Source organism: Pygoscelis adeliae, unplaced genomic scaffold (genome assembly GCF_000699105.1).
Source record: "Pygoscelis adeliae isolate BGI_AS28 unplaced genomic scaffold, ASM69910v1 Scaffold218, whole genome shotgun sequence".
Taxonomy (NCBI): Eukaryota; Metazoa; Chordata; class Aves; order Sphenisciformes; family Spheniscidae; genus Pygoscelis; species Pygoscelis adeliae.
The window spans coordinates 3,609,102-3,622,743 of NW_008825433.1; the positions used below are offsets into that span (position 1 = coordinate 3,609,102).

A 13,642-nucleotide genomic window follows, 5' to 3' on the forward strand; every position below is an offset into this window, starting at 1 on the left:
CTGTGACTTGTAGCAGGTGCTGTTGTGGTTCTGAGGTGGCCTGTTGAAGTGGATGTTCTGCATGGGCAAAAGAGGTAGCTGATGGGAAGAGTGAGGATACGTGGATGCATGGTTCAGAACCCTCTGCTTGTTCTCGGAAGTGTCTCTGTGCCGAGGTCTGTAGAAAGGATGCTTCTGGCTTATCCCCTTGCCTTCTAAAAACCACTGGGGCATCCACTGGCTGTTTTCAAAGCAGGTAAAAGGCAAACTGGTGAAGGGCCTTAATCCAGAGTGCAGTTCAACTGCAGCCTCAGGTGCTTTTTGGCTGAACTAACATGCTTAGTGACAGCATATCCGAGAGTATGGGGGATAGTGGGGAAGGGGTTTGGGGAGGAGGCACCTGTGGGATGCATCATGGTGCCAGGGAGGCAAATAAGTGAGGCTCTCTTGACTATCTTGCCTCTGCCTTGAAGCAGTGGTAGGAAGAGATTGTCTCTTTCTCTTCCCCACTTGATTTGTGTGTGTGTGCGCGCGCGCGCACGTAGGGCAGAGACAAAGGACTTAGGCCTGCAAGACTGTTAGTGAAGAGCATAGGGTAGATGTGTTGCAACTGTCTGGTTCGTTTTAAGGGGCAAAGCACTAGACGTTCTTGAGCTAAGTTTGCATTAACTTGTTCCCTCCATTCCTCCTTTCAGTTATCAAATTCCTGGAAGTCTACGAGCGCAGCTTCTGCAGGACAATTGAGACCCTGGTGGACATTTTCCAGGAGTACCCTGATGAGGTGGAGTACATATTCAAGCCATCCTGTGTGCCTCTGATGAGATGTGCGGGTTGCTGCGGCGATGAGGGCCTAGAATGTGTCCCTGTGGATGTGTACAACGTCACGATGGAGGTGAGGGCCCAGCTTGCAAGCTGGCATGCTTGGGTGGAGGAAGCAGGTCAGCCATCACAGCCACCTCAAGTCCCAGCTCCCAGCTAATTCAGAGGAAGAGTAGCCTACCCCAGGGAACTGGAGGTTCTCAGATCAGGAGGGCTGACCTCTCTCCTGACCCTTGTGCCCAGCATTACACCATGCAGGGTTAAAAGACGAGTTGCCTATCTCTGTTCAAGGCTAAGAGGAGAATCTGTTTTTTGGCTCTAACCTTGCAAGTGCCCAAATACAGTAGCTAGGAGCATGCAAAGGAGCATTTCAGCAAAGGAACACTTCATGCTTAGAGAATGCAAAGGAGCATTTCTGATGCTGTTCTCTCTGAGGCCCCAAAGAAGATACTCCTTGGGCCCTTGCTCCTCCCTAACTCTGCGTTTGGTCCACACAGCTGTTGCTCTGAAGGCAGCTGAGTAGTGCAAAGGGGGAAAGCCTGTCAGTACTCTCTCCCGGAGGGCATGCGAGGTCAGCCTTTACCAACAGAGCAGGGGATTTGGGTCATTAGCTACATGGGCACAGCAGGGGTGGAAAGGGGCTCTAAGAAACACACTGCTTCAGTGTCAAGTGGAAAAGCCTTTCTGCCTCTGGGCATCCTCCTCCTTTGTTTGGAGGCTGCTGAATTCATTCCTTGGAAGAGACAGAGATGACCATGATAACAAAGGCTGGGCACATGGGGAAGATGCAAGTGCTGCTTTAGAGAGCTTTGTCACTGCCCTTGTTTGCCAGCCTGGATCCCAGCTTGTGTCCACAATGGTGTTGGTGTCCATTACGCTTATCCCATAGCTCCCTCACCTACTTTTGTTCCGCAGCCTCTTGAATGGCCACTGTAAATACTTCCATCACTTTTTGATATGGATGAGAGACATGCAGGACTATGTGATTACCAGCAAGCTCCTTTTATTTGTCATTTGAGCTGTGTTTGAACTCTGGCGGAGAACCTGTCTGTGCCCTTCCATGGTTCCCCATACTGCTTTTCCACTTGCAGGCTCCAGCCTGGGCCAGAGCCTACTAGCATGGTGTAGCTAGGGGTGGTTCTCTTCCTAGCATTCCTTGCTGAATTACAGTTTTTGGCTGGTATGCCCACATGCCTGTAAAGGGTCAGAGGCACTTGAGCAGATCTCTGGTGCAAATGTTAGAGCTAGTGGTCCAGCCAGGTTCTCAGGTTCTGGGTTAAGAGACTGACAAGGCATGCATAGCTTCCAATATAACTTCCCTGGAGGCACACGGGGCTGGAGGATGGGCAATGTCTGGCTCTGCAGGGCTGCTTTAAGCACCGATCACCAGATCTATTTTGTGTCGAGTCACTGAGAAAGTGAGATGTCGGCTGGGAAGGAGCGGTGGCTTAGGGAAAAGAAGTTGGATATGGAGCTTTTGCTTTGGGCCTTTGTGTTAGAGACTGAAGCATGCCTCTACTTGAGAGCAGGCTGGATACTCGGTTATGTCTCTTAAGCATCGACCAGGGATGGCTCAGTGAGAACCTTGCCGTGGTATTACACCTTCTCCCATGCCTATCTCCAAGGCAGTCCACCAGTGCTGGCACCTTGCATGCACGAGCAAACAGAGCTTTGGCACGAGGCTGGTGTTGCTGCTTGCTTGTGATCAAAGGCCTTCCCTGACTGGGAGAATGGGGCCTCAAAGCCAGCTCAAACTCTGCCATGCTCTTCCCAGGAGCGCCTGGGGTGCAAATGCTTTGCCACGCAGCAGGCTGATTTGGAGCTGTGAATATAAATAGTGAATGGGCAGTGACCCTCTCTGTTTCTTTCATTCCAGATCATGAGAATTAAACCCCATCAGAGTCAGCACATAGCGCACATGAGCTTCTTACAGCACAGTAAATGTGACTGCAGGTGAGAATGGAGCAGCACTGGTTCCTCTTGCAATAAACTTATTCTGAGCCTTTCCTTTTTTCTGCCATTGGGTTGGGACTGTTGTCCAGAGTTCTGCAGTCTCCTCAGTTGGTTTGCAGTGGGATGGCCGAGCCTGGGAAATGAAGTCCTTTGCTGGCGAGGCTCCTCCATCTCTAGATATCACAGGTGGACAATGCTAGCCTGCAACCTGAGGTCTTTTGGCACTGGCTGCCAGCGAGGTGCAACAGGAGAGCAAACACTTTGAGAAGGACCACTTAACCTGTGCCATGGGCATCCTGCAATGCCAGCTGTACATGTCCTTCCCTGGACTTGGTGGGAACTGGGGATAATACTGGAAGCATGTGTGGTAAGCTCCCTTCTAATGAGGCCTTTGTTCTCTCTTCCCCCACAGACCAAAGAAAGATGTCAAAAACAAACAAGAAAAGTAAGTGAGAAGCCTTTCCTCCTTTCTCTTTTGGTGGTTGGTTGGCGTTTTCTCTCCCCACTGCCCCTTGCCCTTTTCTTTGGTTGGAGATACTCACTTTGAGAAGGTGTTTTTGGAAATGACATATGGTAGTGCATGGGGCGATACTCTGAATCCGTTCCAGGTGGGCACAGAAACCCAGATCTGATGGTCCTTCCTTCATACCCCAGACCTGGAGCTTGCATGACCCACGGCCATGGCAGTCATTCCTAATGCTTTATCCCGAGTCAGGGAAGTCCCGTCGTGTGTGTCCTACCAGAATGGATTCAAGGTGCAGCCCCCCAGTCTCCCTTCCCTCTTCCTGGGGTGTTTCTGGTTACTGCAAATCGCTGCCTTTCTTTATTATTAATTTTTTTCTTGCTGCTTGAGTGAGTACTCGCTGGCTTCTTTCACAGCAGCTTGGGTAGGAACTCTGCTGGCTACAAGGAGAGGTGGCAATAGAGGCCTGGTGGAGGCAGGACTGATGCCATGCAGGATGTGATGCTGGTTTTGGTTGGGTGGGGGCCCAAGAGGGTGTAAAGGGAGGTGGATGTCCTAGCCGGGTCTTGGTGGAAGCTTTTGTGAGAGTTTTTTTCAATCTGGTGGATTTGCTCTGGTCGCCTGAAGGAGGTTAAGGCACAACCTTCCCTTTCCTTCCTCCCCGAAGTAAAAGGTTGTGGAAAGTAGGGAAATAAGCTCTCGTCCTGCAGTAGTCGCAGGGACGATCACAAAATGTGGAACAACATCAAAAAGAAAGAGTGACCTCTCTGGGCGAGAGGGTCAACTGGACTGCACATGGCTGGGATAGCGACTCTGCCATTTAGAGGTGTGGAGCTGGAGAGGAAGGGGAGATGATACTGGGAGATGAGGCTGAAACAGAGACAGAGAGAGCAAGCGGGAGAGTGAGAGAACTTCTTTCACCCCTCTCCTAGTGATTGTATATTTCTAGCTGCTTTCCAGCCTCTCCTCTCCCTGGAAATCTGCTCCTGGCTGCATCGGGCTGCATGCAGCCAACACTCCTCTCTGTGCAGGGCCGTGTTGGGGATGGTCGGTTTGCGTGGCTCTATGGTTTGAAGGTGTGCGAGAGTTGGGTCTGTGTGAACTCTGGTGAGGATGGGGTGTGGGTGAAGCAGCCAGCCCGGACTGCGTTGCATTCCCTTTCCTCTTCTAACAGCATCTTGCCTGCTCTTCGCTGGTTCTGCACTCCCTGGGGAAGGAAGGGAAGGGATGGGAGAGATTGATGTGCTTTGGTTTGTGCTGGATTGAAAGTCCTGTTATATTGGTGCCCCTCTCCTCCCTTCAGGTCGATTTTCCTCCCCTCACCGCCTCCCTGTGACTCCTGACATGTAGGGCAGAGGCTGGGAGCGAGCTGATGCTCTGACACTCGTTCCAGTGAGACGACTTGAACAGGGCCTAAGAAACACCTATGATGCTTTCCTTTCTGTCCCCCCATGTCCCCTTGACAGCTCCCTCCCGAGGTGGGCTGCGCCAGGGAATGAGGGACCCTTTGCTGAACTGCCATAGTGCTGGGGCTCACTTGCCTGACAGGCCCTGGTGCTTTGCCTAGGGCCTTCTCCTTGCATGTCTCTCCCTTGGTCCTGTGCTAACGTGGCTCAAGGAGCAGCGCAGGCTCCAGCCTCCCTCCCTTCTTGTGGTCTCACTGGCCTGTAGGGATCCAGGGTTAGTGTCCAGGCCTGCATGTCCTAGCCCCTGCCTGTCCCAGCTCCTGCCCAAGAGTCAGGAGTAACTGGTGAATTTTTCAGAAGAGAGTCAGTGCCTTGGCTCTGTCCACTCATCTCTCTGGCAGATCCATGTGGAAGGCGAGGGGAGGGAGGGAAAGGAGGGAAGATCTGACGGCTGCCTGCTGGTTATCTCCTGGGTGTCATGACTATGTCAGGCCTCCCTCTTTCCCCTTCAGTACTCAGGATGGAGGCTGCCAGAGGGGATGTTAGCAGGCATCCAGCGAGGTCTCCTGGAGTCCTCTGAACCACAGGCAGGAGGTGGGGTGGGTGAGCAGAGCCTTCGAGCTAGATAGCCCTCTCCTGCACAGCACTGCTGCATAGACCAGGTCTCTCCCCTTGTCTGCAGGGTGCTGAGGCCAGACCCCCTTTGCTCCCATCCCATCAGGTTGCCTCTTGTCAGTCAGCGTGCGCCCACGCTTGTTGCCTGGAATGGTTGTCTGCACTCATTGTGGTTGCGTGATGCTTTCACGAAGCTTTCTGTTCCTTCCCCCTCACCCCCTGTCCCTTTCCCACTGTCCCTCTCTGGAGGGGGCAGGTGCCCCTCTGAGGCGCCAGCCTCTGCTGGCAGCAGCCCTGCTGGAGGTGGTCTCTGCTGAGTCCCCTGGCATTGGCATGGCTGTGGGCAGGCTGGTTGCTCTGCTGGCAGGAGCGCAGGAGGGCCGGTGAATGTGTGTATGAGGTGGAGATCTGTGCTTTGGCCCCAGGACTTGACCTCCAGTCCTGCCTCATGTGCTTCCCCCCTCCCAGCAAGGCACATGGCTGTATTTTTTTTTCCTTCTTCCTTGCATTTTCTTCCGTTTTCTCTCTCTCTCTCCCTTTCTTTCCTTCTCTCTCTCTCTCTCTCTGTTTTTTTGTTTTTCTTCCAGAAAATCAAAGCGAGGAAAGGGGAAGGGTCAAAAGAGAAAGCGCAAGAAAGGCCGGTACAAACCACCCAGCTTGTACGTTTGTGTCCTCTGCTTGTAGACTCTCTTCCCTCCCTCTCCCCAAACCAATCCGCCTGCTTGCTGCTCACTCAAATCTCACCCTCCCCTCCTGGTCACTGGTGGGCTGCAGGTTCTGCAGGGGCAGCACTGGTGGTGGCACCGCTCTGGCACTAAGGGTATCTCAGGGAAGGTGGCTTTAGCTTGCTTGGCTCTCTCTAATCATCAGTGGCGAAAAATAATCACCATTTTCCCAAGGCACAAGAGCACGGGTGGGTGGGCGAGCGCCCTGCACCTCTTCCACGCCTTCCGGTTGCAACTCTGTCGTCCGCTTTCCCCCACTCGTCTTGTGCCCTCGCTGCTACAACGACTGGCGACAGGCAGGCTGGCATCTGCCGTGCATGTGTGTGTGTGCGTGCGTGCGCGCGTGTGCGTGCGTGTCTGGTGGAGTCACAGGCGGAGAGGAGAGGTGGGATGGTGGGAAGCTGGAGAGGGGGTGCTGGGGAACTGGGGGGGCCTCTCTCTCTTTTTTCCTCTCTTTCTCTGCTGGATTTGGTGGCTTCTCTCTCCCTGTCTCTCTCTCTGTCTCTTTCGCTCTGCCTCTCTCACCGTGGTTCACAGAATTCTGCATTGTAAATTCATGGCCCCTCCATAGGAGACTCCTTGGTGGCAAGGTTGGGATGGGGCTTACAGAAAGGAGGACAGTGCCAGCTGCAGGGGTAAGCACGTGATGCTGGAGCCCAGCTGCTTTCCAGGGGAGGAGAGACCCTGTATATTTAACTCGTTTAGCTGCTGGCCTCTTTCTACTCAAATAGCCCACTTCAGAGAACTCCATTCATTGATACGTCAATAGCTGGTTGGGAACTCTCACCTTCCCATCCTTGCTTTCCCCTTCTTCCTCCCTCTGCCCTGTGCCGATGGATCCAATGCAGCATTTGTGAATACTGTGCAGAGAGCCTGTTTTCTTTCTCTTTACGCTAATGCAAGGGGGTGCTGTCCTGGGGCTGCTGGGGTGCTGCTGGAAAATCCATCAGCCCGCGACGCTCCAGTGGGCAGCATGGGGGCTGCGGGAGGGGGCAAGGGGATTGCTTTGATGTTTAGGGTGTTGCATGTGTATTTTCTTTCTGCTGAAGCGCTGTAGCTTAGACATCTTTCCTTTTGCCTTTTTGCAGTCACTGTGAGCCTTGCTCAGAGAGGAGAAAGCACTTGTTTGTACAAGATCCCCAGACCTGTAAATGTTCCTGCAAATTCACAGACTCACGTTGCAAGTCGAGGCAGCTTGAGTTAAACGAGCGCACTTGCAGGTTTGTGTCCTGAAGGATGAAAGAGAAACACACAAAGAGAAAGAGAGAGAAAGAGAAAGAGGGGGGACAGTGCTAATGATGACTTCTTTTCTCTGTCCTACGTGGGCCAGAGGGCAGAGGGGCTAACTGAGATGAGGACAGAGTTTCCCTGTGTCGAAGGGTGGCTGTGCGTTTCAGCTGTGCTGTCAGGACTTGGACGGGGACGGCTCCCAGGGACAGGGCGTTTGTATCTATGGTATCCTTTCCCGTAAAACAAGATAACGGAGTTCATATTGCTGAGGTAGCCAGGGGGAGGGTCTTTAGCCCTCTGTATCTCTGTATATAATCTGTATGCAACTCTGAGTGTACTGTTGGACAAAGACAAATCCTTAGCTGACTAGGGTTCGACCACCCCTGTCTTCCAAGCCCTTTTTACGCGGCTTGTGGACGTTCTGCTTTGTGCAGAGTGAAGAAAGCCAGGCCAGGAGCCTCCGTCGAGGCTGTCCCCACATTCTCCTTTGCCTCTTTGTTCTTAAAAGCCAGGGAGAGCACCCTGTCCTCCTGCACTATGCTCACAGTTCCTTGTCCATGTCTTGGCCAGAGTTGTGGTTTGAGGGGCTGCACTCAGGGTTGTGACGTGGGATACAGCAGGATTAAGTCTGTCTCTAGGTGAAGACAGGCAGAGGTCTGTATTTCAGGTGTGAGGTGGGAGATGCAAAGACGCTGTGTGGTTAGTGTTTGTTCAGAGATCTATGCTGTGCATGTGTCATCTGAGTGCTCTCTGTCACGCATCATCTGTGGCATAGACACGTGCAGAAAGTGATTCCTGGTTCTCACCCGAGCGCTTTGGTGAACTCAGTGGGGTCTCTTGACTCGTACCAGCTGCGTGTGCATCTCTGGTGTGGGATCATCCTACCTGTCCAGAGGGAGACATAGAAATGGGGTTGCTAACGAGCCTTTGACTGTGACTCTGAACTCAGGCCCTTTTCACAGAGATCTAGGAGATTCCTCCTGTCAAGAGACTGCTGCAATGGCAGTGGCTGGATGGGAGAGAATAAGGGAGAGAGATCCAGGGTCGTCCTCTGTGGCTACGTCCTGAAAGAGGAGACATCCTTTTGCCTCCATTTGCCTGCCTGTAATTGGCTAGGTGACTAAGGCTGCTACAAGTAGCGAGTGCTTCCTTTAGGTGTGAAAATGCTTTGTGCCCAAACCAGAGAGGCGTTGGCACTGCCAGCATGGTGAAAACTGCTCTGTATACAGAGGAATTTTCTGGGGTGCTGTAATTTCAGTGGGAAAGTAATTGATGGAGGGGCCAGAATAGAGCAGCTTCTGAAGTTAAACTTCTCCCAGCAAGCATAACTCCTGAAGCGTGAGACCAGACCTGACTTTGGCCTTTTCCCACACCCCAGAATAACTGGAAATTACCCTACAGAGTTTGAAGGGTGCAAAATAGTCACAAATACAAAGAAAAAACAAACAATACCCCAAAGAAGTCATGATGGCAGAAGGGGTTTACTAGTTTCTCTTACTAGTCCCTCTCTATGGTGGATAACGGGCACTAAGGGAGGTTTCCAGAGCTGGTGTGTTGGCCAGAAAGATAGGAAGGAATCATAGGAGTGGGTGGCTTATCAGTTTCCAGATAAAAAGCTGGTTAAGCTCAAGTTCCTCATGCTCTTTCTTGTAGAATTAGAATTGGGCCCTACAGGGGAGGGTAAATTTTCATTTCTCCTGCTGCTTCTTCAGGCTGCTGCTGCTGTTCTCTGGTGCTAACCCCTGCTCCTGGCAGCTAGTGGAATGAGAGGCTCTTCCTTTTCACCTTCTTGCCTGCATGAGGCCTTGTTGTCTGCACTGCTTCCAACCCAAACAGCAGGCTAGGTGGAGAGCTGAGGGAGTGTGTCTTTCTGCATGCATAGCTTAGCCTTGTTTTTCTGTGTGTTTGTGTTTATCTGTGTGTGCATGGTGTGAGAGGGTGCAAACAAGACACTCGGCTCATCTGTGAGGACGCCTCTGATTCTGCTCCTAAATTTACCCCCAGTACCAGTATCCCCCGCCGCCCCATCTAGGTGAGCCTGGGGGAATAGAGTTCATCAGCCCGTTCATGGGTCAAGATTCTCAGCTGGTTTGCCCCATCTGCACAGCACTTCACCCCACCAGTGACGTCATGCCATGTCTTAACGCCATGTGCTCTTAAACACATTAGCCACCTCCCTTCCTTCCCTTCCCTGTCCTACTTGCACCCCCATCACAAATATTAACCCCTCCTCTCTTTTTTTCCTTCCCTCTCCTCTCTGACAGATGTGAAAAACCGAGACGGTGAGCAGCGGAAAAGAAGGGGGAACAGCCCTGTTTCTGGAGCCTGATTTCTCGCCTGGACAGAAAAAAACAAAACAAAACACTAATCCAAATGAACCCTAAAAATGAAGGATCGGTAGAGCACAGCACTTTCAGTACGGACGATGGACTCCGGAAGGAACATTCCCCAAGGCACCCGCCGCACAGAATTCACCTTTGGGTTTTGAACTGTTTTACTTTATTTTTCTTTTCATGCTGCTAAATAACAGAGCCAGGAAGACTATAGGGGTGTATTTGATGGGTTTTCCCATGCATACATATATATGTGTGTATACATGCATATACATATATATATATGTATATATATTTAACCACATCTATATATACATATATGTATATCTTAACCACACACACACACACACATATATATATAATATATATATATACTGATTATTTTTTTTAACATTGCTAATGTTATTGGTGTCTTCACTGGATAATACTCGACTGCTGTGGACACAAGCGGGCTACTTGGGGCATAAGAAACAAGCTAAGACTGGACTTGAGTAGAAGCGCTGGGTGTAAACTTCTTAACTCTAACTGACTTGTGCGGCCTCCGCTGTTTCTCTGTAGAGTGTGCTGTACCACAAAACACCTCCTTGCCTGGGACAGGGAGGAGAGGTGATGGAGAGGATGGGCAGGGAGTTCCAAAGAGCGGCATCCTAGGGTGCGATGGGTCAAAGGCCAAGGAAATGGCCGTCTGCGTGATCAAGGATTCCTCCTCCCCTCTCTTCCCCCAACCTTCGCCCTTACTCGTCTCATAACCTGCCTGCCTTGCTGGGACATGGGATGTCAGTGTACATTTTGCGTTGACTTTATTCGCTATAGAAACTTTGCCAGAGAGACATGCTGGCTTCTCTTAAGGATGGTGGGCAGCTGATGCGCGCTAACTTTCCATTCAAGGAAGTATCACAGGAGTCTAGATTTCCCGCCCTTGGTGGCTGCAAAAGGACACAAGGCCTACAGTGTGCTGAAGCAAGGATGGGGACCGGTGCATAGCCACACAGTTGTTCAGCACTGACTGCTTTCTTCATGCACAGAGCTGCCACTCAAGAGCATCCAAGATGCTTACGGAACATTTCTGGAAAGGGATATTAATCAAAAGTATATACACAGTAGGGGTGTGTGGGTGTGTGTGTGTGTATGTGAATGTGTGCATTTGTGTCTGTGTGCATGTATGTTTGTGTTTTTCTCTCTTTTTTATATATATATATTTATTTTTATACATATATATATATAAAAAAAAAATCTATGCCAAGATTGAAGGGGGGGAAAAGAAAGCAACTTTTGCTGCCTTCAGTTTGCGTGCCCAGTGTGAATGACCCTTAAGAAAGTCAAGATTTTTTTTTTAATGACGTGCTGTAAATATCGGGCCGCTTTTCCACATCTTGGGCTGGGGAATCAAATGTGAAGGCAGCCGGAATCCCTAAGCCGTGTCTGAGAATCTTGGCTATGTGTGTATCTGCAATATACGCTGTGGTGTATGTGAAACCCACCTTACACACGCGTGCACACACACACCCCCCGAAAGCGTGTCTGTACATCTATGTGGATATATATAATCTAGTTCTGTGATTAAAATTATTATTAATAATAATAATAATCAAAAAGGTACTCGGTCTGTGTCAGAATGCTGCCAAACATCATCTGCAATTGAATTTTCAACGCCTGATAATGTACAACATGGAAAGCTTCCAAAAAGACAAGACAGTCTAAAAACGAGACTCACAACAAGCGACTACTAACCACTAGGAACTCCCCATCCGACTGATGGCTTTGAGAAGGAGAAAAAACACGCGGGTGGGTGCTTGCATCTGCAATGTATAATACTCATGCTGCATCGTGCGCAAGACAGAGGCTTCCGATGGGGGGGAGGGAAGAGAAAGTGTTTTATATACTTATTTAATATCCCTTTTTAAATTAGAAATTAAACAGATAATTTAATTAAAGAGTAGGGATTTTTCAGTATTCTTTGTTAATATTTAATTTCAACTATTTATAAGCCGTACCTCCTTTTTTTTTTTTTTTTATTTGTACTGGTTGTGTATAAATTTAACCTTCCTGTTGTCCCATCCCATCTCTCCCCAATTGTTGGCAGAGTCAGTAGCATGTTATGGGCAGTTATTTAATTAATTTCTCTAACACCTACCCCTACACATTCCTATTGAGACAAGGGTTAGATATACATCTACATACTATATATATATTTGGCTATGTGTTTGTATATATATATATATGTTTATGTATATGTGTGATTCGGATTAAATAGACGCTACGATTTTTTTATATATGTAAAAAGAAGAAACAGGAAAAATAGAAAATTCTACATCTTGAATCTCTCTCCTTTTTAATTTTAATATTTGTTATCATTTTATTTATTGGTGCTACTGTTTATCTGTAATAATTGCGGGGAAAAAAGATATTAACACTACATATTGTGTCTAGTGAATTTTTTCAATATATTCCTTAGTACATATTTATTTTTAAACAAAGAAATTACAGATATATCTTAAAAAAACGACGACGACGAGGAGAAACAAACTTTTTTTGTATTAAAGAATTTAATTCTGACCTTGATTTCCTTTGCCTTCTCCTTCTGCCTTGCATCCTGGTTTTCTTCCATTGTGTAACAGACCCTCCAGCATTGCCTCTGGAGGCTACAGGGCACCAGCAACCTGCCAGTCGGACTCTTGGATTTGGGCTCAGAGCCTCCAAAAGCATCTAGGTACCTAAAGCCCGTTGAAACGAATGGGAGGTAGGCACCAAAATACTTGGCGTGGAGCTCAGCCCGAGTTCCCCGCTCAGTGAGAAGAGGGTGGTCTGATGGGCAGGAACGAGGGGGCAGGACTGCAGGGTTCCTTCCCAGCCTCTGATGCCAAGGAGTGCGGTGATGGTCCCAACCCTGCCTCCGCCTTGTCAGGAGCCAAGCCCCGTGTGCTGGGCGCTGCACAGGCCCGAGTAGCCGTGATCCTGGTGGAGCTTACAATCCAAGATGAAAGTAACGCCCCGAGCCTGCCCTTGGCTGGTAATGGACTCGGTGTTTCCAGCTGCAGCAGCGTGTGTGTAACCAGGGGCCAGCGATGGCTCAGCAAGACCTCGCCGTCCTGGCCGACGTTGAACAAAGAACTGTTCAGCTCTCGACTGTGCTCATCACTTCGTGAGGGATCTTGATACCGTTGCACCTTTTGTGATGTGCTTTGGGGTCTTTGGGAGGAAAAGCTCTTTGGAAGCGGTGTCCTTTCCTCATCAGCCATGGAGGTGAGTGTATCACGTGTCAGTCGTCTGGCTACGCTGGAAAGGAGCGTACAGGATGTTCCTGGATGTCTGGGAGGCGACTCACTCGGGTTAATACAGACCACTGATTTCGTGGCTGCCTCGGTCCTGCTCTTGTGAAGGTAAAGGATATGGCTTTTATTTAGGGCGGACTTAGGCAGCTTAACAGGTGGATCTGCAGTCACAGCCTCTGCAGAGGGCAGAGTGGAGGAAAGAGGATGAGTACTTGAGGAGGCTCTCGTTCGTCTTGTTCAGTAACATCTTGTGGAGTGCAGCGGTGAGGTGAGAAGGTGAGCGGGGCCGTGCATGGATGCTGCTGCGTGAGGAACCCAAGGAGTTGCTTCCCTTGTGTATTCATCACCGGCTTTTGGTTTGTGAGGATCTATGGGCTGTTTCGCAGACGGCTGTGCAATGCAACAAAGACAGCAAGCCTATCTTCAGTAAACCTGCATTGTCTCTGCGTGAGCTGGGAAATGTTTACAAGTCAGCAAATTGAAAAGATTGAAACCGGCAGGTCAGTGTTGCTCCCCTGGGCTGAGCTGGATGTGAAATCTCAGCGTGAGGGAAACCAGGTCTCCCGGACGGATGAGGCAGCGGGTCCCTACTGTCAGTCGCAACACGTCAAACACTGCCTGCTGATGGTGAGCTGGGCTGGCTGCTCCTGGCGCCTGGAGGAGTAGAGCATGCTGCACCCCTCCCTTTTCCTTCCTCTGAGGGCTCAGGAGAAGTAGGACATCTGCTTGCATGTGGCTGCAGCAGAGCCGAGGCAGCTGCCTCAAACCACTGCAGCGAGAACCTGCCCAAGCCAGCTCTGAATGAGGTACCTGGGGCCCTGGAAGCTGTCCAGCTCTTCTCCTTTAT

General features: G+C 50.1%; 1 protein-coding gene across 1 annotated transcript; it reads left to right on the plus strand.

Annotated features, from left to right (window-relative positions):
- Nucleotides 1-341: 341 nt before the first annotated feature.
- VEGFA (vascular endothelial growth factor A) lies at nt 342-9,828 on the plus strand. The gene is made up of 8 exons (XM_009331111.1): nt 342-351; nt 675-871; nt 2,675-2,751; nt 3,164-3,196; nt 3,360-3,506; nt 5,823-5,894; nt 7,049-7,180; nt 9,455-9,828. The coding sequence occupies exons 1-8, from the start codon at nt 342-344 to the stop codon at nt 9,474-9,476; spliced, it is 690 nt and encodes a 229-aa protein (XP_009329386.1). The 3' UTR covers nt 9,477-9,828.
- Nucleotides 9,829-13,642: the final 3,814 nt, after the last annotated feature.